General features: G+C 40.6%; 1 protein-coding gene across 1 annotated transcript in view; it reads right to left on the bottom strand.

The window, feature by feature from the left end:
• Positions 1 to 26,785, bottom strand: part of OTOF (otoferlin) — a 191,155-nt gene that overhangs the window by 103,100 nt on the left and 61,270 nt on the right. Inside the window, exon 4 of the mRNA XM_032216294.1 lies at positions 430 to 529. Within this exon, the coding sequence (XP_032072185.1) occupies positions 430 to 529 (100 nt within the window). The remainder of the gene's footprint in view (positions 1 to 429; positions 530 to 26,785) is intronic.

The following is a 26,785-nucleotide window of genomic DNA, read 5'->3' as shown; positions in this document are numbered from 1 at the left end:
TCACTCTGCCCACAGCCTGGAGTTTGATCCTGATGGGGCTTAAGGTTGACTGAGCCTTCAATCCTTATGTGGTCAATAAAATGAGGACTAAGATTGTTGAGGGCAATATGGAAATAATGCTTTAAAAAGTAACCCGAGTTATGGGGTGGTATATAAATCTAAAGTTATTTCTATTGCTATTAAATTGTTCCTTACCCCTTTCCCATGAACAATGCAATCTCAGGACAAGTGTCTATCATCTCCATCCATAGGCAGTGAAAGAAGCTATGCAAAAGGTTGGATTTTGATCTGGATGCACAACTGCTTATCTAAGTATTATGGAAACACCATCGTTGGAGTAAAAGAAAAAAACCCAATCAATCATCTCAGAAGACCATGGACAGAATACAAATGGTGCCACCTACTCTTGGGCAAAGCTACAATATTTACTTGAATTGACACATTGTTGTCATCGATCAAGGTGTCGGTCACATTCAATTGTCCTTCTTCCACCACTTTCTGCAGGACCATCTGGAATATACCAATGAGTCTAGAAAGCAAGCAGAAAAGATAGTGAGATTCTTAGAAAACAAATCTTCTGCATTATCAGGTTTCTGTAGAGAAAAAAATAGCAAGAAAGGGAGAGACAGCATAAACTTGTATTTGTGTGATTTCTTAAACTCTAAAGTTGGATTTGTTATTGTTGTTAGTTGCAACATTGTATTTGATCCATCGCCATCCCATGGACAACATTCCTCCAGGCCTTCCTGTCCTCTATCATCCTCTGGAGTCCATTTAAGCTCACGCCGACTGCTTCAGTGACTCCACACAGCCACCTCATTCTCTGTTGTCCCCTTCTTCTTTTGCCCTTAATTGTTCCCAGCATTAGGCTCTTCTCCAGTGAGTCCTTCCTTCTCATTAGGTGGCCAAAGTATTTGAGTTTCATCTTCAGGGTTTGGCCTTCTAAAGAGCAGTTAGGGGTGATCTCCTCTAGGATTGATCAGTTTGATCACCTTGCAGTCCAAGGGACTCACAGGAGTCTTCCCCAGCACCATAGTTCAAAGCCCTCAATTCTTTAGTGCTCAGGCTTTCTTATGGTCCAACTTTCACAGCCATACACTGCAACTGGGAAAACCATAACCCTGACTATACACACTTTTGTTGGCAGGGGGATGTCTCTGCTTTTTTGTATGCTGTCTAGAATTGCCATAGCTTTCCTCCCCAGGAGCAAGCGTCTTTTAATTTCTTGGCTACAATCCCATTCTGCAGTGATCTTGGAGCCCAGGAAAATAATAAAGTTGGATTACCAAAGTACAATTGCTTTGTTCAGAGAAGGTGACATATGCAAATAAACTAGATTATGACTTTACACAATCATCAGGTTCACACCACACACTACACCAAATTATCAAAGCTCATTTTAGCCTAGTCTGGTGTATTGTGCAAATCCAGTTGAAGGGCAAGCATTTTGAAGATAGACTGGTACATAACTGTAAGTGATTAGGGACACAGGTAGCTGACTTCACTCAGGAAAGACTTTGATTCCGCTAGCCTACATTGTCAGCTTTGACAGACAGTTACGCTCCAGGATTTCAGGCAAAGAAAGTTCTTTCCCATCCCCAGCTCCCCTTTAATTGGAAATACTGAAGATTGAAAGCAGGACCTTTTGAAAATGATACAGATACTCTCCCAATGAGCTTTGCCCTGTCCATATATCCAAAGAATGATTAATTTTCTATTCTCGTTGCCAGCAGTTTCTAAAGGTTGCAGGCAGGAGTTATTTCCCTATGTGAAATATCATTGCTGGAATGATAACAACAGTGTGCATAGTGGATCCTCTTTCCACTGACATATCGCCCTTATGCCTTTAAGGACTAGAAACTTAAACATAGCAGGAAGCAAGCATTAGAGGAGAACAGCGACAAGATCAGAACAGCACAAAAATAGAGAGAGAGAAACTAATGGTATATAATATGCAAATACAGATAAATGATCCCTCAAATAATATTTGAAGTGAAAAACAGCTCAGGGGGAAGGATTTTGGGAGGAAGCTTAACTTGATCCTGCCTTTTTTTAAATAAATCCTCTCATGTGGTTGTTCCTAAAGGTAAAGGTTCCCCTCGCACATGTGTGCTAGTTGTTCCTGACTCTAGGGAGCGGTGCTCATCTCTGTTTCAAAGCTGAAGAACCAGCGCTGTCCAAAGACGTCTTCGTGGTCATGTGACTGGCATGACTAAATGCTGCAGGGGCGTGGAACGCCACCAAAGGTGGTTCCTATTTTTCTACTTGCATTTTTACATGCTTCTGAACTGCTAGGTTGGCAGAAGCTGGGAAGAGTAATGGGAGCTCACTCCATTACGCTGCACTAAGGATTAGAACCACCGAACTGCCGACCTTTCTAATCAACAAGCTCAGCATCTTAGCCACTGAGCCACCTTTTGGTTGTTCTTACAGAAAGTTATCTGGGATAGTCACAGAAGGTGAAATGAGGGATTATTCATATAAGCAATTCCAGCAGCAGCAGAGAGATTCACCAGCTACAATACAATAGCAATCCTTCCTTTTATCCCATATGCACATTCGGGAACCCTCAGCTAGCTGTTGTGCAAAAGTGCTTAAGTGCAGTCTGCCTCAGGGAAGCTACAGATTGCATTTACAAAACATGTCCCACTTCTCCAGACTTCCCTGTGACTAATAGTACCATGTTGCTATCTTGCCAGCTTCTGACTGCAATATCAATATTTGGACATGGTGCCAGATATGATTTTGCCCTTTCCCCCAAAGCTAAAGTCAGAAGAAATTATACCATTAATTATAATGACATACCCTAATTAAACATCTGTGTCTCTCTTTCTCCATCCTGCTGCACCAGCCTTGGAGCCCATCCAGATCACCTGGTGACACCTTCTTGAGTCACTCTGTTGCAGGGGTAGGCTGCTGGGAGTTCTCAGGAGTTCAGAAGAACCTCTAGCTAAGATTCTGTGCAGTTTGGAGAACCCCCCCAAACCCACTCCTGGCTGGCCCCACCCACACTGCCCCTCCCAGGAGTCTTCACGTGGTCTGTTTTGGATGCAGGTAGGTGCAGGGCATGCACAGAGGCTCGAGGGGGGGGTTAAAAATGGGCCTACTGAAAGTTTTGGAGGGTCAGAAACGGGAAATAGGTTTTTCCGGCCTCCAGGGGACGAAAACGCCTCCCCCAGTGGTTCAAGATGCCAAATAGGTCATGCCCACCATGGCCACATCCACCCAGCAACTGGGCAGAGAACCACTTGCTAAAAATTTTGAAGCCCACCCCTGTCTATTGGAGAGTGTAAGGGACAGCCACTTGTAAGGGAAGTCATTGAGTGGAGCTGCAGAGTAGTTCTTAAACAGTGGTAGGTTGCAGGAGGTACGCCCCGGTATGGGCGTACCGGAGCCTGCCCGGAGCACCGGGTACCGTTCCTGTTTGGTGCTCCAGAGGGCCCACCTGCCCTCCCGAGCTCCTTATCTGTCCTTTAAGCCTTTGGCGCTTCCACACACGTGCATGGTGCCTAAGGTGCCTGCACTATGCTCCGCTGAGTAGCTGGAGTGTTGCGGAGGCTTGCGGAGGCGTCGCATACAGGTACAATATATGCGTGTGGCATGCGTGTCCATGTGGGCGACGCCAGGCCCGTTCCAACCGTACCGGTTGGAACGGGATCCAGAACCCACCATTGTTCTTAAAGCACTACCAAGCCCAACTGAGAATTAAGTATAAGTATAATCTTTATTGTCATTGTACTTAAATACAACGAAATTGGTTGATGATCAAGCTACTACATTTGATGCTATGAATTGCAGCACAACTGAAGATGTCTAGGTATTTGTTTTGATGCACTGCTTGATCCCCACAGTTGGTAGCTTCAGTCAATTGTTTAAAATTGAACTAGGTTAAATAAACACCCATTGTTATGTTTCCAAAGTATTCTATCTGCAAGCAAATAAATGATATTACACTTTAACACAATGACACGTTATGCAAGATGTGAAGACTTGCTGAACCACAGGCTGTTCAAGCCCATTCAGCCTATTGGGTGAACCCAACCAATCTGATTTAATTGTTCCTTCTGGGGTATGAAGGCCCAAATGTAAAAGATGGCTTCCAGGTCTGACAAATGGTTAGTCAGATTACATAATGATCTTCAAAGCATCTATCAATCTGACTCCCATTTGTATTCCAAAGTCTAGTGCTGAAAACTATATGTGCATTGCCATTGAGCATAGAGTTTCAGTGAGGTCCCCTGAATCTATCTATATTTGATGGGCGTATTTAAAAATCAGTTAAGTGCAATGATTCCATCTTATCCACCCTTCTATCACTCCACATTAGATATTGCTTTAAAATGCCAAATCAGGCTGTTCTGTAGCCTTAAAAAGCACATAGTCAAAAATTATGCGGGGAAACCAACAGAAAATAGAAAGGGCAATGAAAATAAAAGTCAAGAAAGGAACAATTGACAGGTAAGGATACTCAAGTTTCATATTCTCTTGAGAAACAGGGATAAGAGGGTAAAAAGATTAAAAAGAAGGGAGGGAACCTGGTTTTAAGAATTGGATAGAAAGCAGGAGGGATAGCAATATTCTAGAGCAGAATTCCAGGGATGGGGAGTAGAAGAGTGGGGAATTTAAAAAAAATAACAGCTTAACATTTTTGATGAAACAATAGGGGAGGATATGCAGTTGCTACTACTTTCAAGAAATGGGGAAAAAACTATCATCATCATCATCATCATCATCATCATCATCATCATCATCATCATCATCATCATGATGTCCTCTGCAGAAGTTCATTCATCTATCATTTGTATTGGGGAAACTGACAGGTGACAGCATTTGTTCTGCTTGTAGACAGATAAAGTAACATGTAGCCTATTAAAAAATGAACAGCTCATGTTTGCTAGTTTCATTTCACCAGCAGTACTATGAATAATGCATACATTGTGGTCCCTATTGTCTTGCAAGTAGACTGGCCTGTTTCTGGGTTTTAAGGTACTGCTTATATCAGCTTATACTAAATTTTGATAAACACCTGTCTTTCTTTTTCACTGTTTCCTGCAGCTGAAATTTGATGGTTACTTAAGGCCACCAGAGTGACAAGATCAAAAAGAAGCATTCTAAGCTTACTGGAGAATTACAGAAACAAGATGTTAGAAGGACGTATCTGACCATCAAATCCAACACTCTGTTTAGTTCAGAAATCTAAACTGAAGCATCCCTGACTAATCATCGTTCTGCCTCTGCTTGAATGCAGCTAACTGAGGGGCTTCAGCAGCTCACAAAGTAGTTGGTCCCAGAGAGGAACCAATTTAGACCACTGAGTCCAAGACCAAGAATTTAATTGAAAGCCTCCAGTAATATTACTATGTAGCTCCTGCTTGAACCTATTCAGTGAACAACAGCATATTAGCAACCTGAATGATTGGATCTGCTGTCAAATATTCTTACTGTTAGGAAGGTTTTTAATTGGATTCTGCTTTTCTGAAACTAAAGTGCTTTATTTATTTCTCCCTTTTGTAACCTCAGTAATCAAGAAGACGCTTGGCTGTTAAGAACACAACAGACAGCACAATTAGTAGAGCTATAAAGAACTTTATGGCTTAAAATCAGCACTTTGGATTGCATCTGAAAAACTATTGGAAGCCAATCCAATGCCCATAGTGCAGATGTTTGTACCTCTGGTTGCTTTTCACCAGCCAATCAGTGAACTGCTATATTTTAATAAGAGAATAACAGAATACAGAATAATAATAGATTGGAAGGGACCTTGGGGTCTTCTAGTCCAATCACCTGCCAAGCAGGAGACCTGTTCCATTCCTGACAAATTGCTGTCCAATCTCTTCTTTAAAAACCTCCAGTGATGGAACATCCACAACTTCTGAAGGCAAAGCATTCCACTGATTAATTGTTGTTGCTGTCAGACAATTTCTCCTTAGTTCTAGGTTGGACCACTCTTTGCTAAGAGTCCATCCATTGCTTCTTGTCCTACCCTCAGAGGCTTTGGAGAATTAGGTTGATTCCCTTTTTCTGACAGCCTCTCAAATATTGGAAGACAGCTATCATGTCACGTCCTTCTCTTCACTAGACTAGATACGCCCAGTTCCTGCATCTGTTCATCATATATTTTAGCCTTCAGGCACCTTATAATCCTTGTTGCTCTACTCTGCTCTCTTTCTAGAGTCTCGACATATTTTTATATTGTGAACTGAGTGCAGTATTCCAAGTGTGGTCTTACCAAGGCAGTATATAGCAGTAATAATATTTCATGTTATCTTGATTCTTTTCCTCTGTTAATGAAACCTAAGATTGCATTGCACACTGCTGACTCATACTTAAGTGATTGTCCATCAGGACTCCTAGATCTCTCTTAAAGTTACTGCTGTTGACTCAGACCCCAACAGAGCCTAAACATTAAGTCAAAGCCTCTACAGCATGCCAGTGCAATCATCATTGAGGCAAAGATACATAACTATTAGTACTTTGATGAGACCTCACTCCAAAATAAAAAGAAAGAATAAGCCTTGACTTCCTGTGTGACATTCTTTTAGGTATTTGAAGAATTCTATCATCTTTCCCCTAAATCAGTGGTTCCCAAACTTGGCAACTTTAAGACTTGTGGACTTCAACTCCCAGAATTCTCCAGTTAGCTCTTCTGGCTGGAGAACTCTGGGAGTTGAAGTCCACAAGTCTTAAAGTTGCCAAGTTTGGGAACCACTGCCCTAAATCATGTTTCACATAGTTAAACTTAACCCTTACTTTATTGGACAAATGTTTATGGAGATTCTCAGTCATCCAGGTCATGGTTGTCCCAAAGCTGCTTTTTCAAGAGGCAACTGGACTTCCTTGTTTTTCTTTGAAGACATTTCACTTCTCATCCAAGAAGCTTCCTCAGCTCTGATTGGATGGTAGGGAATGAAAGGATTTATACTCCTTGCAGACAGCTGGTCATTTCCATTCTTTTATAGAGTAGTTGAGGCCCCCTGGAGGTTTATTTGTGTAGTCAGGGTTACCTGAGAGAAGACTTTGCTGAAGTGAAAATATATTATGCCTAGAAGCTTTCCCGCAATCTATTAAGGAATTTTCTGATTTTTTTAAAAATGAGATAAATGAGATAAAAATGAGATTTGTCAAGATTTGTTCTTGACAAATTGGAGATAATATCTAATAGCTACCATATTATTTTCAGCATGCTTACAAATCAAACTCTTTATGATTTATTCAGATGCTTAGCAAAGTCAGACTGGAACTTTCTTTTTCCTCTTCTTGAAGACAAGTAACTATTTGCCATTTTCCAGTCATCTTGCAGTTATCTGGGTTTTATCAAAGATGATGCATATGGATTCCCCGAGATTATCCTTCTGTCCCCTAGGATGCAGCCCATATAAGCCTTTAAACTTATTCAAAGTAAAGAGGTATTTCCTGGCTATGTTTCTATCCATCGCAAGCTTTATTCTACCTGTTCACCTTCCTCATCACAATTTCATGGTGAAGCACATCTTTTTGTCCTGGGGAATTCTGAAAGAAAAAAAAGAACTGAATAATGTAACTCTCCCTGCTTTTTTTGTTAGCGTTTTTTCAAACTTCACTGAGCAGGTGCTACACTGATTCTTTTTTTGTTCTGAACATACTTCAAGAAACCCTTTTATTCCTATTAGTGACTTTCATCAAAGTTCATCCTAAATGCTGGCTTTCCACCTGTTTGTACTCTTTCTTGGTTGCTGATCTTTGCATACGAAGACTTATTTGTTTTCAGTTTTTTATATGACATTGTGTTAACTCATTAAAAAAAGATAGGAGATGAAGGATTGCTACTGGGTATGTCTAGTTTAATAGAAAGAAGAACTAGAGAAGGCATGATAGCAGTGTTCCAATATCTCAGAAGAAGAAGGAGTCAAACTATTCTCCAGGGCACCTGAGGGTAGAAAAAGAAGCAATGGGTGGAAACTAATCAAGGAGAGAAGCAACTTAGAACTGAGGAGAAATTTCCTGACAGTTAGAACAATTAATCAGTGGAACAGCTTGCCTCCAGAAGTTGTGAATGCCCCAACACTGCAAGTCTTTAAGAAGATGTTGGATAGCCATTTGTCTGGAACGGTATAGGGTTTCCTGCCTAGGCAGGGGGTTGGACTAGAAGACCTCCAAGGTCCCTTCCAACTCTGCTATTGTATTGTACTTGCTCTGCAAACTAGGCACAATGGACCGAGGTGAGGGCACAAAGTTTCCCTTCACATAGCAGAACAACAGTCACCCCAGGCCCCACCTCCCCCGTTTAAAAAACAAACCAACAATCAAGTAATTTGGATTCTTTGAATTGCTATCCCACTTTGCAAATTAGAAAACTAAATTTACAGAAATGGCCAACTTGCAATTTCTGTCCTTAGCTGAAAAAGGAAAAACAAAGCATAGTTTATTAGCAGAGGTACTCAAGTTGAAAACAGATAGCGATTTAACTTGCCCATAAACCATAAAGAACATTTATATGGAAGGATAGAACAGACCAAAAGGCCATCTAGTCCAGTGTCTCTTTGTTTAACAATGCCCCTGGGAAGCCTCCAAGCACAACATAATTACAATAATTGCCTCCTATTCATGTTCCTTGGTAAATGGTACTCAGTGGCATTCTGCCTTTGATTTTGGAAATAATTTTAATTCTTTAAAAGTGTATTGTTAATATGTATAACCTACTTTTTCTCTAGGAGTTTAGGGAATGTACAGGCAGGGCTCTTCCCATTTTATCCTTGTAACAACAACCCTGTAAAGTAGGTTGGGCTAAGAAATCATGAGTGGAGAAAGGTTCTCTAGGGAGCTCCAAGATCAAATTCATTTCTGGATCTCAGTCAAACCCTTGTTGCTCTGCCCTGCTGGCTCTTGACCATGCTGGATATGTAGGGTCCTTGGTGCTCTGTAGCTTGGTGGTTCTCTTGCAGACATTTCATTACCAATCTAGGAAACATTATCAGTGCCACCAGAAATAATAGCAACTGACAGACATCTCCTCCTCCATTAATCTGTCTAACATTTTTTTATATTGGTTTCAATCATGTGACAATCAATTCTATGGTTTTGTTTTGACCCAGCTCCCCAAACACGACAAACCCTCTAAAGTTACGGTAAATCAATGACTTCTTTATTAGGAGCAGCGCTGGCAAAATGTTTCTCTTTCATCGCAGCTAACAAGTCTGTCTGGCAGGGAGATGAATAGTTGTCTGCCACATCTATTCATCCTCTGCCCCCTGCCTTTTATCCCCAGAGCTAGGGTGGGGCTTTGCTAGCTGCATTGACTCTTCTTTCCCAAGGATCAGTCCAGGGATTTCCACTGCTCTCCTCTCCTCTGGCAGGAAATGTACTTTAGGTATCAACCTGCCCCAACAGCTATTCTTTCATCATTATTTCTTACTTTTTTCTTATAGGCATAGGAGGAAACTAAAAAATTTAGTTGCCAACCTGATGACTTTGAAAAGCCCACAAGCAGTGCAAAAAGGGAAGTCATGATTTCTACTCTAAAGACATTCCACTCTCTCTAAACTCCAGAGGAGGAGGAGGAGGAGGAGGAGGAGGAGGAGGAGGAGGAGGAGGAGGAGGAGGAGACAGTCTTTGCTCATTTCATTATATACCAAATGCCATCATATCCCCACCTAACCAAAGGAGAATCTGGAAGGCAAAGGGCAGGATGAAAGAGTGAAACTGACCCTTGGGCAGTCTTAAAGAGCTATTTCAAGTGGTACCAAAGATACTTCTTTCATCTATATTAATGCATTAAGGCTATTACAATTATAACTACAAGTTTGTTCAGCTCAAAGAGCCTAACTTCTTCAGGATTCTACTTGGCACAATTATTCTCAAGAGAAAAATGAAAAGACACAAATGCAATAGCATTCCAGGATGTATACTCTGTTACTGAAAATAATATAGAGAGATCATGAAGAATAGTCTGTCCTTCCTATGTATGCAATCTGCAACAAGCACTAACAGGGAAGAGATTTTAAAAACTTAGGGAATCTAATCCTTATCTTATCATCTCATCTCATCTTCTTGTAAATCAGAGATGGTCAACACTCTTTTCTTCAGGTTTAGGAGCAGTATGTTGTTGGGAGGCAAACAGAACAGAAACAAAGAACCCAGTGCTAAAAATGGAAGCACTTATTATGTCTCCTTTTCTTCTCTTTCTCTCTCTCTTTCTCTCTCTTTTCCCCCCTCTGTCACTCTGTTACTGATACTTCTCTCACATTTAAGCAACACAGAATTCATTTCTTGCATGGGCTCTAGAAATTAGGGTAAGGAATGCATGAAAGTAGATAATAAGCTGCATAGTGCCAATAAAGCTATAAGTCACTCAGCCTTGTAACACTAACCACAAGGAAATGAAGATTTGTAATGTTCTTCTTTGAAGTAAAGTCTACAGACACTCACCGGGATTATAAATATGTTTTGCTACCTGTTATTACCTGCTTGCTAGCTATACTCTATTTTGGGAGAGAGGAGGAGTGACTTTGAGTCAGCGACTGCCTGGACCAGTCCATGCGGTTTTCTTGAAAAGATTTTTTTGGGAATGGTTTGCCTTGGTCCCAATTATGGCCACTAAAAGAAAATCACAGCATATTTCTAAATCACTGCCACTGGATTTATATATATGCTTGGTTTAGCTTGGAACCTGGGATGACTTTCAGATCTTTGGTGACCCTACTGGGAGTGTATATTCTTGGTATATACTCTGGGTGTTATCTGCTCATCCCTCCCACAATCTGTCAGGTCTGCAGTCATTTTTCCTTTGGACATTAGGCCTGCCACACTTTCTATTATTCTACTATGCATTTTCTATTGTGGGGAAATTGGAGGGAGGATATTAAGGAGTTGGATGGCATGTAGCCATAACAAAATTCTTCTAGAAAGCCAAGGTCATCCTTTGTCTCTGCACCTGGCTGGAATTGGATGGGTAGAATTTCCAGCATGGTAGTGGAAGATTGGACCATGTGATTGACTTGTGGGTATGGAGGCAAGATCTTGAACTTCCAACTGCGTGGGAAAATCAGGAAGCTTTCATATTCAGGTTTTCCCAGATGTGCCAACATGGCTCTCTTAATAAATTGGAACTTTGAGGAATCCTTTGCCTCGGACTCTGATTTAATTTTGGATGCTATTTGGAACCCTGACACCATGATGAGAAAACAGCAGGATTTGGGGTTGGGGGGATAAGTATTAGAAGAGCAGTATAAATTCAATATACAGACCAAATTCTATAAAGTTTAATCTTAAAGCATATTAAAATATTTCCACTTGCATTCTGTCTTTCCTTACAAAAGGTCTCCCTTTTCCTCAGAGGGTTGTTTTATAAAATTACAATTATACTCTACATTTATCCAGAAACAAAAAAAGCAAATAGACTTTATATTGTTGATCTTAAAATATTAATATGTTCTTTACAGTTCCTTTTTTATTTTATTTGGGGGGGGAAGTTGCACTGAAAAGCTATAACTAACAAACTCAAGGAGATTAAGTTAGAGAAAGGTATGGTAGATGTGAATATAATAGGGAAGTAGAAATAGCTGCACAGAATTGTGTGAAGGCAGCATATAAATGTTTATAAATACATATTTTGAATTTTAAACTTCAACTATTTACAGAAGGCAGAAAAATAACTTTTTTTATTTTTTTTAAGTGCCCGTACTCTATAAAACAGAATTTTCCCTGTGTGGTTTTCAACAAAAATGTGTTAGTGTGAGGAGACTGATGAATCATTATTTTGTATAAAAATGTAGACTGACATGAGAAGAGTAAGCAGGAATAGGATGGCCATTTGGAGATTTGACTGCTGCTTATTGAAAGCCTTTTTCCTTTAAATGCTGTCCACCTACAGTTGGTTGGTAGAACTATTTTTTTCCTTTTAATAACCCTGTAATCCTTTGCATCAGGGTGAAGTTGGGGCGATTGAATAGAGCTTGAGCGTTTACTGGCTGGATGCCTTTCCTGATGCCCAGGTAGTGTTCACAGCAGACAATAACTCATTGCCCCCAAAGAGAGAAAAATCTGCTGCTACCTAGCATCCCAGCCTCCTGATTGTGAGGCGAGAGCTCCACCCCCAGGCCACCAGTGGTATGGTAGCACTACACCAATATGAAATTTGCTGCCCAACTGCAGCTCCATCCTGCATCCAAACCCTTAATTTGAAGTTCAAATTTAATTTTCCTCCAACCTAACAGGGAACAAATCTTTTTTATAGATCTTGTTAATGCCATTGGAAGCTGTTAACTTTAGAGAAAACAATATACTTTAACATTAATTCAGCTAAGAAGATAAACCTGTCTCACTCTGGGATGAAACCAGATGAGCTGGGATGAGATGAAGGCAGTGTCCAAGGTTGGGGTAGAAAAAAAAATACATTGCCAGCACATATTTGTATCATGATTAGGTTCAAGTGAAGAAAAATGCAGTGATTAATGTGGCCCCAAGAATTAAGATTCCACAGACACTACTTCATATTAATTTGGGGGGGGGGGGTGTCCTACTTCCACTAATCATAATCATCTGATATCTGCTGTATTAGAGTAATGCTTTTGGGGGAAACTGAGTAATAGTTCATTTTGTATTTTCATTAGGAAATAACAACTGCTATCTATCTAGATTCTAGATTCATAGGATCCAGTATTATCTTAGTATTTTTTTCAAAACGAAAACATTGCTGCCTAGGTCATTGATGGCTAACCTTTTTGTCATTGTGTGCCGAAAGCATGCACGATCCCTCCACATGTGCTCTGCCCCCTGCACATATGCAAGTGTCCCCCGCACTCCCCTGTGCATGTGCGCGCAAACCCCCACACTCCCCCCAGCCCAGGGGTGGGTTTCTCACCCTGTTCCAACCGGTTCGGTTGGAACGGGGCCGGCGGCGTCCTCGTGCACGCGCGCGGTGCACGCATGCGTACTAGCGTCTGCGCAACGCTCCAGCTGCTCCTGGACGATCGCGCAGGCGCTGTATGCGTCCTGCGCATGTGTGGAAGCACAGAACTCGTCAAAACCGGGTAAGGACCGCAGGCGGGCGGGCGCGCCCTTCGCCGTTCCCAGAAGTTACTTACTTCCAGGTTCGGCGACCAACCGGTTCGCAGGGACCGCCGCGAACCAGTTGAAACCCACCCCTGCCCCAGCCCTACTTGTCTGATCTGCAAGTTCCGAAGGCAAGCTGGTCCACTGGCTAATTGCCCTCACCGTTAGGAAGTTTCTCCTTAGTTCCAGGTTGCTTCTCTCCTTGATTAGTTTCTTAACCTGCTCTCTGGTGCTTTGGAAAATAAATCCACCCCCTCCTCTTTGTGGCATGTTAAATCATTAGCCAGGGCTTATATACTCTCAGAGGCAGGGTTCACAAGACATTTCCAACTAAGCACATTATGGTTTAGAACAGGGGTGTCAAACTCAAGGCCCGGGGGCCAGATCTGGTCTCGGGTTGCTTACATCTGGCCTGTGGGGCCGCCCTGGATACAGCAAAGGACTGGCCTGCAGTGCCTCTGGCAGCGAAAATGGAGCTCAAGTGGGCCACGCAGCCCTACCGAGCTTTCTTTCCCACTGGTATCGGGTTGCAGGAGGCTGTCACAGCCGAAAATGGAACTCAGGAGCCCATTTTCACTGGCAAAGTGCTTGGGTCACCACAGGCCCCACTCGATGTGAATAACGTCAAGCTGGCCACGCCCATCCCAATCCCCTGAGGTCAACACCACCCTGATGGGGCCCTCAGTGAAATCAAGTTTGACACCCCTGGTCTAGAATGACATTTTTCCTAGAATATCACCTGAATATTTCTCCCACACTTCACCACATGGGGAATATGGAACCATTAAGCGCCGATCTAACACAAATAACCAACCCAAAGATGCATGTCTTTACCAGATGGTTTTCTGTCTGGAATTGTAACCCTTGGGCATACTTTTCAGGTTCTGATTAATAGTCTGGCCGGTTTATTTTCCTCCAAGCTTGAAATTGACTCATCTCCACCACAGTCTAGTTCAGTTCAGGTGTGTCATTCTAACCTATTTCTACAAGAAATATTTTATTTATCTCTTTTTTTATTAACTTTGTTTGCTGCCCATCTCACTGCAATATTGCCAAACAAAAAGGCTGCGGTATGGGTGGAAATAATTGAGGAAGTTTTTGTATCTCTATTTCCACCCAGATCTTCCACCTCTTCCATTTAAGTCCTGCAATTTCTGCCAAAGCTGATGGTGCGGTACAGCCAATTTTTCTCTGAAACCTGCTGAGTCCATGCAACATACAAATATTGTACAGGATGGGCCTGCGATTACTGATCTACGGATTAAACAAAATCATTTCTCTAGGAACATTTCTAGTTAAGACTCTAACCTTGGTGCAATCTCCCACCCCCGTTTCACACTAGCTTCTTCCTGCGTGTGGCGTCTTACACCAGAGCTGAGGATGGATTGTTTTAATTAACTTTGCTTTTCAGCCATTACAACTGTGGGGAATTCTGATGAGGTTGAAAAGCCTGTTTTTCTGCTTGTTTGGCTCACAGCAGGAAGGGTCAAATTCCTTGAAGAAAAACAATTGAGCTGTGCCATCAGTTCAACAAGAAAGGCTGAGCATATTTTTTGAGGGAGGCAGTATCTTTCGCAAACATGAGCTATGATCATGTCTACCACCAGTGATCTGTACAACAATATTGTGTTCTCGTGTAGTACCATCATTACAGGGGAAAAAATCTTCAAAGCATGCACCACCAAGCTATCGTCTGAGGAAACGGTTAAGAAGTTAAAGAAAAGGGGATTGAAAACTAAAAATCCTTTGTTCTCTTAATAATATGAGTATATTTCCTCATAATTCACCACCCATAGACTTTTTTTTTGCTAGATAGCGACCACATAAACGTGTTTAATTGGTAAATAAATAATTCAACAAAATCTTACTCTACAAGCCCCTCTTGAGCTCCCTCTCTCATGCCTCTCATTTCTTTCTCCCCTGCCCATTGTTCATTCACATGCACAAAACATGGGGGCTGCACCAGGGGTAGGTTGCTCCCGGCATTACTGCTGGTTTGGTGCATGCAAAATTTTTGTGCATCCGAGTTTGCTTTGCTCACACACATGCCAGATGCGCACTCAACACATATGCACATTTGCACAAAAATAGGTCTGTGCATGTGCAAAATGTTAAAAAAATTAAAAAAAAATTAAATGTGTGCAATTACAATTGTTCTGCACATGCACAGAACTGAAAATCAAGATGGTGGCCCTGTGGGGCGTGGCAGGTCAGGGTCACTGCTGGTTCCAGTGACCCAGGCCACCAAACCACTACCGGTTCGGCCAAACTGGTCCGAACTGGTAGGAACCCACCTCTGAGCTGCATTCACATAACAGTCTAACCCTAAATCTAGGCTAATAAACTCACCATGAAGACACTTTTTGAAGAGGATGAGTTGTGTTAGTGTCACTGATTCTGAAGAGCATTTTTCCTGAAAGGGTTCATCCCAATTCCACAACCCCAAAGTGCTCTTAAAGTGTAAGGTCTTTAATAGAAAGTCATAAACTGAGCCCTGTGTATGGCAGGAGATGTCCTTGGATGGATCTTTGCAAAACAATGCAGTTTGAAGGTCCTTACTTACAAAGTAAGACTATGACACATAAAGGAAATATCTTGTGAATTTTAGAGAAAGGCAGAATAGAAGTGCTAACATACACAATTTCATCGGAATAAAATTCTGGAATAAGTACATTGAAAAGAACAAGCAAAACTCCTTTTAACCAATATTGATTGGCTTAATCAGCATCATTTGTTCTGCCTGTGAACAGTTCTTCAAAGTCTTGAGTTCTTTGCAAGCAAATTTGGAAGGGAGGTCCTTAGGACTTACAAACTATAGCATGGACGATGAAAGATGAATGCCTTCATGGAGTCAGCCTCACGCTTTTCAAAACTGAGTTCCTTCTGTTTTGCATTTATGAGCAGAGTAAGCAGCCTTTATTTATTTTTGTCCACAAAGTTCCCAAGATGGCTGCCATCAGTGAAAACATCATTTTGAAAACTAAGCTCCAGAATGACTTGAAAAAGACTTGGGGGGGAAATAAAAATATCTTTGCCTGATGTTAAAAAACATAAAATATGTATTCATACCAGAAGAGATGAGGTAAAGGTCATTCATTATCTAGAATAGAATAGAATAGAATAGAATAGAATAGAATAGAATAGGAAAGTTGGGACCTTGGAGGTCTTTAATTCCAACCACCTGCTTAGGCAGGAAACCCTATACCATTTCAGACAAATGGTTATCCAACATCTTCTTTAAAACTTCCACTGTTGGAGCATTCACAACTTTTCCACTCATTAATTGTTCTAACTGTCAGGAAATTTCTCCTCAGTTCTAAATTGCTTCTCTCCTTGATCTAGGATGCTATTATTGAAAAGTGGCCATAGCTCCTCATCTGACTGGAAGACAGAAGCACTCATAGGATGGCTCCTGATAAGGTCCTCAAGACTCATACAGATTACAGCCCAAAACTTGAGAGAAAACTTTTATAAGATGTTTTATAGATGGCACTTAAAAAATGGCTTCTATGTATCCGAATTTACAACCTAAATGCTGGAGATGTGATTGTGTGGACGCTACATATTTTCACATACGGTGGACTTGCAAAAAGGTTAAAGCATTTTGGATAAAAATATGGTGGATTATGCAAAATGTTCTTAAAAAAAGGATAAAGTTTACCCCTCAGTTATTTTTGTTAGGTATAATTACTGATTGTACAGTTGTAGAAACTAATCTGATTTTGCATTTAATAACTGCAGCTAGATTGTTGGTGGTGCAATACTGGAAGAAGGAAGATTTGCCTACTATTCAAGAATGGACATTGAAAGTAACAAACCTAGCCGAGATGGCCAAAATATCTGTATATCTTAAGGACCATTCAAACGAGAGATACAAACTGGAGTGGAGTAGATGGATTGACTATATTCAAAACAAATACGGGACCAAGAAATTTCAGATAGCTTATGATTAAAAACCAGGAATTATAAATTGTCTAGAGCTAGTCCAGCAAGGAGGAGCTAGAGCTCAATTGAAAGACGTTATTAACTATCTTTTTTGATTTTTTTTAACTGTACCTTAGATTGTTTTTGTTAAAGATTTATACCCTGTACTGGTTCTGGGAAGTCAGGGGGAGGGGGTAGGTTGGGAGGGGTTTGGGGGGGAGGGTGGGGGGTGGGAACTAAACATTTGTAAAAGTTTGTTTTTTCAAAAATGCTCATTAAAAAAAAAGACTCATACAGATTACATTCACCAGCTCAGGAAGACTCACCATCTAAAGCAAGAAAACCTCAGACACCAACTTGCAAATTCAGAGAAGGGCAACCAGGGAGATCAGTCATACAGAGTGAATTCTTATGGAGCAGTTAAAAATAAATATAGTACATATAGTGGCCTGACTAATTTAGGGATATTTCCCCACAACTTTTGTTTAGAGTATCCTAACACAGAGGACTACTGTAGCAAGTAAGCGTAGCAAGTTATGAAACCATTAAAGAAGATGTTTAGAGATCTAAGGGGATTAGGTTAGCACTGTCCAAATGCCCTGATATTCTGGTATAGCCCAAATTACTTGGTAAACTACTGTAATATCTTTCTTTGGAAGCTAGGGCTGGTGCAACATCCAGACTGCTACTGAACAAACAATTCTTGCTTAAGGTTGCCATATCAGTTGCCAGTCGAATTCCAGGCCCAATTCAAAGTCCTGATAATCAATGCCCATTATGGCAGCACACTAAGATGTATCAGATTAACAGAGTTGGAAGGGACCTTGTAGATCATCTAGTCCAACCCCCCCACCCCCAAACAGGAGAACCTACACCATTTCTGGCAAATCGCAGTCCAATCTCTTCTTGAAGGACTCCAGTGATGAAGCTCCCACAACTTCCAAAGGCAAAGCTGTTCCATTGGTTGATTATTCTCACTGTCAGAAAGTTCCGCCTTGTTTCTAGGTTGAATCTCTCCTTGTTCAGTTTCCATCCATGATTCCTTGTCTGGCCCTTTGGTGCCTTGGAAAATAGACTTGACCTCCTCCTCTCTGTGGCAGCCCCTCAAATATTGGAACACTGCTATCATGTTTCCCCTGGTCCTTCTCTTCACTAGACTAGCCATGCCCAGTTCCTGTAACTGTTCTTCATATGTTTTAGTCTCCAGGCCCTAATTATCCTCATCACTCTTCTCTGCACTTTTTCTTATATCAGGGAAAATAGCAATTATGTTTCTACTGGTTTGAACTGAACACTAAGGTAAAAACACTATTATCGATCTCTACCTTGTCAGAAATTAAGGAGTAAGAAAGATATTTTTTTGTAAGCATCCCCAAGTGAAGGAACATATTTTCCCCTGGAGGTTTAATTGTCTATAGCTATGTTTCTCAACCCTAGCAAGTTTAAGACATGTGGACTTCAACTCCTGGATGCCAGCTGGGGAATTCTGGGAGTTGATGTTCACACAACTTAAACTTGCTGAAGTTGAGAATCACTGGTTTATGGCCTCCTTTTGATCTGAGAGGCCCTAAAAACTGTCTTGCAACCTTTGGGCTCTAGGTTAAACAAGAGGTCCACCATCTAATTTTTGTTACTACTATAATGATTTTCATGCAATTAATTAGTACTAGATTATTTTAAGTTAAGATAGTCCGCCTTGCCTTGCTTGCATATACTGCTCAGAGTCAGTCAGATTAGGGTGGTTTATAAATATGGTGAAATAAGTAAAAGAGGCATAGTTTCCCTTGTTTCAAAGCCCAAGACATAGAAAACCAGTTTAAGTTAAAAGAAGGCAGATACTGAATAAATGACAGGAAAGACTTTCCAACACTAAAGCAGTTTGATCATGACCCAGAAACAGAGTTGGGTCTGTCACTTGGGGATTCTCCAATTTGCATTTCTCTACTGAACAGTAGACTCAGTGGCCCAGATTATTTATTTTTAAAAGAAGCACTGCCATTTATATGCAGTTCAGTTTCAGTGATTTTCTATACGGTTCACGGGTAATAAAAAAATGAAAAATAATACACACACACATCCAAACTAATACTAACAGGAAATCTTCCTATCCACCTAAAGAAGGGGTGTCAAACTGGTGGCCCCTGGACAGATGTTTCACATGTAGGCCATGCCCACCCTGGCTCTGCAAAGGCAAAAACGTCATGACATGTCGTGATACATCACGTGATGCAATCAAGTTTGATACCTGTGCCCTAAAGCAGTGGTTCCCAAACTTGGCAACTTTAAGACTTGTGGACTTCAACTCCCAGAATTCTCCAGCCAGCAGAGCTGGGAGTTGAAGTCCACAAGTCTTAAAGTTGCCAAGTTTGGGAACCACTGCCCTAAAGGAACAAAAGGACACAATGTTTCTTTTTTAATTAAAAAGTTTTTTTTTATTGAACATAAATTAAAACGTTGGACACAGTGTAAACCGTCCTGGCAGAATCTATGCCATGCATGCTAAGATATCAAGTTATACATTGTAGCCACCCTGTTTTTCACATTTGATCCATATCGTATTTATAAAAAAGAAAAAAGCAACCTATTTCCAGCCGTGTTGGTTTGTGTTTATCTTGTACATTCTCAAGTTTATCATTTTATACATAATTCTAGTCTCCATTCTATGAATCTTGGCTCATGCTTATTTTGGGCTTTCCCTTTTATATCCCAACCATTGATAAAATTTATCCCAGATCTTATAATATTCTTTATTCTTCAATTCCCACATCAATTTATCCATTTCAGCCCAGATCAAGATTTTCCTAATTATTTCTCCTTCTTGTGGAGTTTCCTGTTTTTCCAACTTTGGGCAAAGATGATTCTTGCTGCCTTGATAATGTGTATTGTTAAAAAAAAAACACCTTATTGTATTTCTTGTTTATGATTCCCAAAAGAAATAGTTCCGGTGTGAATTCTATTTTCTCTTCAGTTATCTCTGTCAACCACTTCTGGATATTCTGCCTTTATAATTTGGCTTTTTAGCACAACCACCACATATGGTAGTACGTGCCTGGTTCTTGGTCACATTTCCAGCAATTTGGCGATGAATTTCTAAACATTTTGGCGATTCTTGCGGGAAGAAGGCGCCACCTATAAAACATCTTATATAGGTTTTCCTTATACGGTATTGACAAAGTTATTTTCCTGTTCAAAAAGGGCACAATGTTGATCACCTATGCAGGGAGACAACTTGCTGTACTGTTAATTCCAACTTATATTATTCTAAGGATTCCCATTTCAAGTGGAAAGAACATTGGGGCATCCTCAATTTCCCAATTTCTTTTCCCCACTTATTCTCTCCTTGCACTCATGGTTCACTTATTTAGAGCAACTGACTACCTCTGCCTCAGGCTGCAAGAAATCACCATCCTGAAATGGGCACACAGGGGAAGACCAGAGAGAACTGTCTGCTGTATCAGGCTACAGTCACATCACAATACATCCTCAAAATACCTATGAAGCTGCTGGCCAGCCAACTGTGTCAGCCTTGCAAGTAGTCCAGATAAGACGCACATCCAGAAATGCCAACTCTATGTTTATTGTAAGATTACTTTAGCAGGATCTTGAAAACTTCAAAGCACATCTCTTCTCCCTCCTGCTCACCTTTACAATCCAAGAACTAGGGAGGACCCTTTCTGAGACATCTGCTATGCCTATATGTGAGCTCAGCTGCCCATTGGCTGCCCATTGTCTAGTCTATGTTCATCTGTCCACCTATCCCAAAGTCATTCCTACATACAGCGGCGGGATTCACTTACCTTCCCTACCAGTTCGCAAATGTGAGCACATGCACCACTTCTGTGCATGCGCCACGCCTTCTGCGCATGCTCAGTGCTCGCACATTATGTCAAGGTGGGTGGATGGAGCCTCCTGCAGCCACCACTACTGGTTTGCCCGAACCGGAGAGAACCAGCTGAATACCACCTTTCCCTACATACCATTACAAGCTGCATGCTTTAATAAGGCTACTACTCTAGGTGAGGGCTAGGAAAGCAATAGGTGAGCATTTGATTCCTATTCACCCTCTGTACTTTCTGCTTTCAATGCAGCTGCTTTATTTCATTTAACAGCAGGCCCCACTGAAGCTGCAAAGAATAAAACCAGCACTTCCAATTGAGCCGACAGCATGTAAAGTTAGTCAAAGTATTGATGTAATCCATTTGCATCCTTCGGTCAGCAATTTTCAGACAGTTCTGGACCATTTAAAGTTTCCTGGGCATTTCTAAAAGCAGCCATCTAAAACAGAAGGCACAAACCCACCAGGACAAGAACCCTTGTTTGTACTTCTTTGAATTGCCGCAGTAAATTTGACGTTTGATTTTTATATCAACAGGTTTCCAACAAATCAGAAGCCCTGCAGTTCTTTAGAGGCATTAAGACAGGTGGTTTGCATAAACAAGATTACACACACACACACACAGAGAGAGAGAGAGAGAGAGAGAGAGAGAGAGAGAGAGAGAGAGGGGGGGGGGTTTAAGAGCAATATAAAATTGTTTCAGGGAAAATGCACAGGGATTTTTCATTGTTCATAGCTGCATTCAAGAGAGAGAAAAAAGCAGTGTCTTTGTGTCTTTAGGAAAAATGGGACTCAAGCTTCCAGCCTGCCTCTAATGCTGTTTAGCAATTTTCAGATGCTTAATATGCAATCATTTCCTTCTCCCACAAATAACATTTATTTCCACACTACAGTCCTGTATTCTGTCTCATCATTATTTCTCTTCAATCAGCTGGAATTGGAAGCAAAAATTAGATTGTCATTCAGTACCTCACTTCATACGGCAGTTTATTATTTCTCAATGCCTTTGTCAGACCAGGAAGCCCTCTTTGACATTGGGCCTTCAGGCCTGCCACAATTTCTACTGTGGGAAAATGGGAGGGGGGATTATATGGAGCATGGGTGATATATAGTCATAATATTCTTTTCTCAGAGAGAGTCAAGGACATCTTGCCCTGCAGCTGTGATGGTGTGACTAAAAGGTGTCCAGTTTTGGATGGTGCCTGATTGGACCATGTGACAGATATGTGGGTGCTGGGCAGAGCCTTGGACTTTCTTCTGGGTGGGGAAAACCTGGAAACTTTCAGATTTGGGTTTTCCCAGATGTGCCAATAAGACGTCTCTAATAAAATGGAACTTTGAAGAAACTCAAGCCTCGGAGTCTTCTTTTGTTGGTGGTGTCATTTGGATCCCTGACAGCCTTTTCCTAAGTCCAAGCTTTCTTCATGGAATGTCTATCTTTCGGATCAGTGTGGAATATCTGGTTTAAAAAAAAAAAATTCAGGAGTGTAATGGACAAAAAGCAACATAAATACTCTGTAGCAACTGAGATGAACAGGATTGATGAACACACTCCAGGGTAAGCAATTTCAGAAGTCTGCTTATATATTTTAAAGTCTACTTTAGAAATATATGTTTCTAAAGAAAGGTGAGGCATCAAATATTACTCTATACTCTAAGTATATATTATAAAGATATCCTGTTGTTGATAAATAATTTTAATAAGGAAGTAATCAAAAATTGGTATATATATGAAGTGAGTATTTAGAATACCTTGTTGAAAAATGAAGGAATAATATTTCTGTTTGAATGCATGATGTACAAGGACAATAATGAACATAAGCATACTCGTTAGATGATTGATGGGATTATACATAATTGAAAATAGTGATATACAAATATAAATTGTTGGTAAAAAAAATTTATACTGTAAAAATATTTAGAATGGGATAAGTGATTATATAAAGGTATATTGTTATTAAACAGACAATCAAGAATGTAAGGGAATTAGGTCTATTGAAAAGAAAGAAATATTAATCGTAATTGAATATATGTTGTACAAAGAAAGTGAGGTATCTAGTTATATTAGATGGAAAATCTGTGATTGTATATGTAATTGAAAATATGGATGCAAAAACACTTGTAACCAAATGACATGCTGTATGTAATGGATGAGAATTGTTTTTATGTTGTTTTTTATGTTTAAAAATTTAAAAAATGCAAAAAAACCCAAAAATATATTTCTGTTTGAGTGACCTAACTCCTCTTTACAGGGCCGAAGTGATCAAGCTTCTATTGTGGGACAGGTGGAAAGAGACAACCCAAGGATGAGACCAACACCTAGATTTAGTACACCAAAGTTTATGCAATTATTTTGTGTGAATGGCCTCTCTAGATCAGTTTCTCAACTTTGGCAACTTTATGATTGTGGAATTCAACTCCCAGAATCCCCCAGACAGCCATGTGGGCTATGAATTCTGGGAGTTGAAGCCCACACATCTTAAAATTTGCCAAGGTTGAGAAACACTGCTCTGGATACTTGTGCATGACCATTCCCTTAGCAGAATCATCTCAGATAATGTACCTGCATTAGGTACAAAACAAGTGGTGTGGTGGCCTAGAGGTAGAGCTCTCGCCTCACAATCAGGAGGCTGTGAGTTCGATCCTAGGTAGAGGCCGATATTTCTCTCTCTGGGCACACTGAGAATATATCTGCTGAGCAAAACCCAGCATTGGCAATAGGAAGGGCATCCAACCATTAAATCACTCTGCTAGCTCCATTCAGTTGCCCAGACTCCACCCCGCAAGGGATTATGGGGTTTTTAAATGAAGATGATGATTAGGTACAAAACCAAGATCTCTTCTAGTTTTGTTCAACTTCTCCACCCCACCCCACCCCGAGCTTGTCTTAATGCTGCTTCTGTCAAAACTCTATTGTTCGTTTCAGTACGTTTTCTAGCTGACAAGCACCAAACCCTTTTACTGGAGCTCTCAGTGATTCTGTTATCTTCTTAGCAGCCTAGAACATTGATGTCAGTTCTGATTTATAGTTTTTCAGCTGATCCTACACATTCTTTTCTCAGCAACTTTATGAAATCACTTTTGCTTGGTTTTCTGCCTCCAGCAGATATTCCCAATCATTCTTCATTCAGTTTATACTGCCTTTATATCATACTAGAAATATTAACACATACATAAGCAAAGAATTCAGAGGTAATCATGATTAAGGGATACCTGCTGTTTCAGATGTTAGCATGAACCAAATAATTACGCAGACTCCAATGGACATGTTATCAATGATTCACCATGAAAACTGACTTTTATATTACATGAAATCATACTTGGCAAATGATTTTTTTTTCAGTACAGGAAAGTGCTAGAACACAAGGTACAAGTGGCTGTTTCCTTGGCATGACTTTCCTTTTTAAGCAACCAAGAGTGTTTGGGGGGGGGAAGGAAAATTATATAACAATATAACAATATAATTTTTCCCTGTCTTCCTTGGGAGAGGCAACCATGGCTATTCCTGCAGGTTAAAAGTTTAGGAAAGTTTTGCCCTCTTAGGCTCAGGACCTGGCTGGAATAAAATGTGATCATATTGCCATCTAATTAGCCATAAGCTGCTCAATGTCTAGGGGAGGCATATAAAGGCTCCATCACAAAGCTGCACAATGAAAAGTCAGAGGAGACTGCATCAATAATTCAGCCCAAGTCAGCATTGAGTGTCATTCCTTTATCTCTGGCTCCTTCTGGTAAGCAGATAGCCCTTATCAAGAAACTTATATTCAGCATGATACACCCATTCATGCTCTGAACGCAAAAGACACTGGATGAAATGGAGTGTGTTTCTTGCATCTTCACAGGAAAAAGTAATTTCTCATATCTCATTTTGGCTTTATCAGCTGTGCTTCTTTCCTCGGGAGAAAATTAATAGCTTACAAACCCCGATGAAAAGTGCATAACCATTTTGGAGCAAGATATCTGCTCCTAAAGAAGATTTGGAAGAGTACCTAATTTTGCTTCTTATGACTTACATCAGTGCAAATACAGTTGTCAATGCTCTTGTGGCTTAAAAATAAGTGTAATCTAGAGTATTGAACTACACAAAAGAGCAGCAAAGTTCGCTTACAGGCTGGCTTTCCATAATACAATGAATTGGGTTACTAAATTAAACCATTTTCTTGGCTTGCAAAGCATATTCAATATTTAATACATTGGGTTTTACACAATGCACTAACCAGTGACGTGCGGTGAGGTTTATGGCTGGTGAGGCACTGACACAGTGGTGGGTTTCAATTTTTTTTAGACTTGTGGACTTCAACTCCCAGAATTCCACAACCAGGCATGCTCAATTCCGATTTAAAGTGACAACATTTGTTCTTTTCCTTTGCAAAAAGTTTCCTTCATTCTTTTTCTTCTCCGTCCCCCTCCTTCCTCCCCCTCTCCCTCCCTCCCCCTCTCTCAAACAGACACACGCACACAGAGAAGTTGGATTGAACTATTTCTCCTACCCCCTTCCCTCTCTCTCTCAAACAAACACAAACACAGAAGTTGGATTGGATATATGCCTCACCTATGTCAGGAATTTGTAGGCTTTTAACCCTTGCTTAGCTCTGCTCGAGTGATCATAAAATGCCTAAAGTCAGACTAGATGAGGCACGTCGTTCTCCTGCCTCCTCCTGTAGAGGGCGCTTTTTAGAGGCTTTTTTAAACAGTTAAGCAGAGTCATCCTCAGTGACTCTGGCAGCAACTAGCTCAGCCTGACTTCAGCTCTTGCCTTTTACATTTTTTTTATTTTCATGATGACAGTGGTGGGGCTCTGCCTCCCCTGCCTCCCCTGACTGCACGTCCCTGGCACTAACTATAAAAAAAAACCCTGATCAAATTTGAAACTAGTCAAATTTGATATATTGTATGAATAAAGCAACCAGACCTTTAATTGATGTAATGCAGCAATTCAGTATTTCTTGGACTTATCTACTCAGGTGGGAGGTGGAAGGTTGGGGGAAAAGTAGATTTTGAAAATTCTTGCATATATCTGTATTTATTACCATCACTCTGTAAACACACATATTGTCTATGTAAGATTTGGATCTCTCTTTTGCCCAATGTCTGACATATTGAATCCCATATACAAAAATATTTGTTATACTTCAACACATCAACAAGACTACTCTACTAGGGAATTTTTGATAAACTCTGGTTCTGGCAATTAAAGCAGAATAACAGAATGTTATTGGAGTTGGAAGGGACCTTGGAGGCCTTCTAGTTCACCCCCCTGCTTAGGCAGGAAACCCTACACCACTTCAGACAAATGGTTATCCAATCTCCTTTTCAAAACGTCCAGTGATGGAGAATTCACAACCTCTGGAGGAAAGTTGTTCCACTGATTAATTGTTCTAGTTCTAATTCTAATTCTCCTTAGTTCTAGGTTGCTTCTCTCCCTGATTAGTTTCCACCCATTACTTCTTGTCCTGCCCTCAGATTTGGAGAATAGCTTGACTCCTTTTTTGTGGCAGTCCCTGAGAAATTAGAACACTGTTATCATGTCTCCCCTAGTCTTTCTTTTCATCAGAGTAGACATACCCAGTTCCTGCAACCGTTCTTCATATGTTTTAGTTTCCAAGACCTGGGCTGCAAGATTTGGGCACAAAAATTAGGATGAACATCATCCTTATGCAAAGAGATGCATAAGATTCTCTTTCCTGTCATCGAGTTGGTTGTTTGGTTTTTTGCAACTCAAATGTGGCACCCCCACTGTATTAGAAAATAAAATGTTATATTTATGGTAAAAAATTTATCTTGCCAGGCTTCCAGCTGAAGTCACATGGGACTTTATTTCTGGACTGACATACATTGCTGAAGTGTGGATTTGAACTCTAAATTAGCTTTGAAGTGCACTTGGTCTTTGAAGAGAAACTTCTAATCAGAAATTCTGACCCATCTGCGCAGTGTTCCTTCCCATCTAGCATTTAACATTTGCCTGTTCAGCAACGCACACACTTTATGATACTTATT

Source organism: Thamnophis elegans, chromosome 4, assembly GCF_009769535.1.
Source record: "Thamnophis elegans isolate rThaEle1 chromosome 4, rThaEle1.pri, whole genome shotgun sequence".
In the NCBI taxonomy this organism is placed as follows: domain Eukaryota; kingdom Metazoa; phylum Chordata; class Lepidosauria; order Squamata; family Colubridae; genus Thamnophis; species Thamnophis elegans.
The sequence above is the reverse complement of the archived record's forward strand: the minus strand, read 5'-3'. Positions and strand labels throughout refer to the sequence as shown.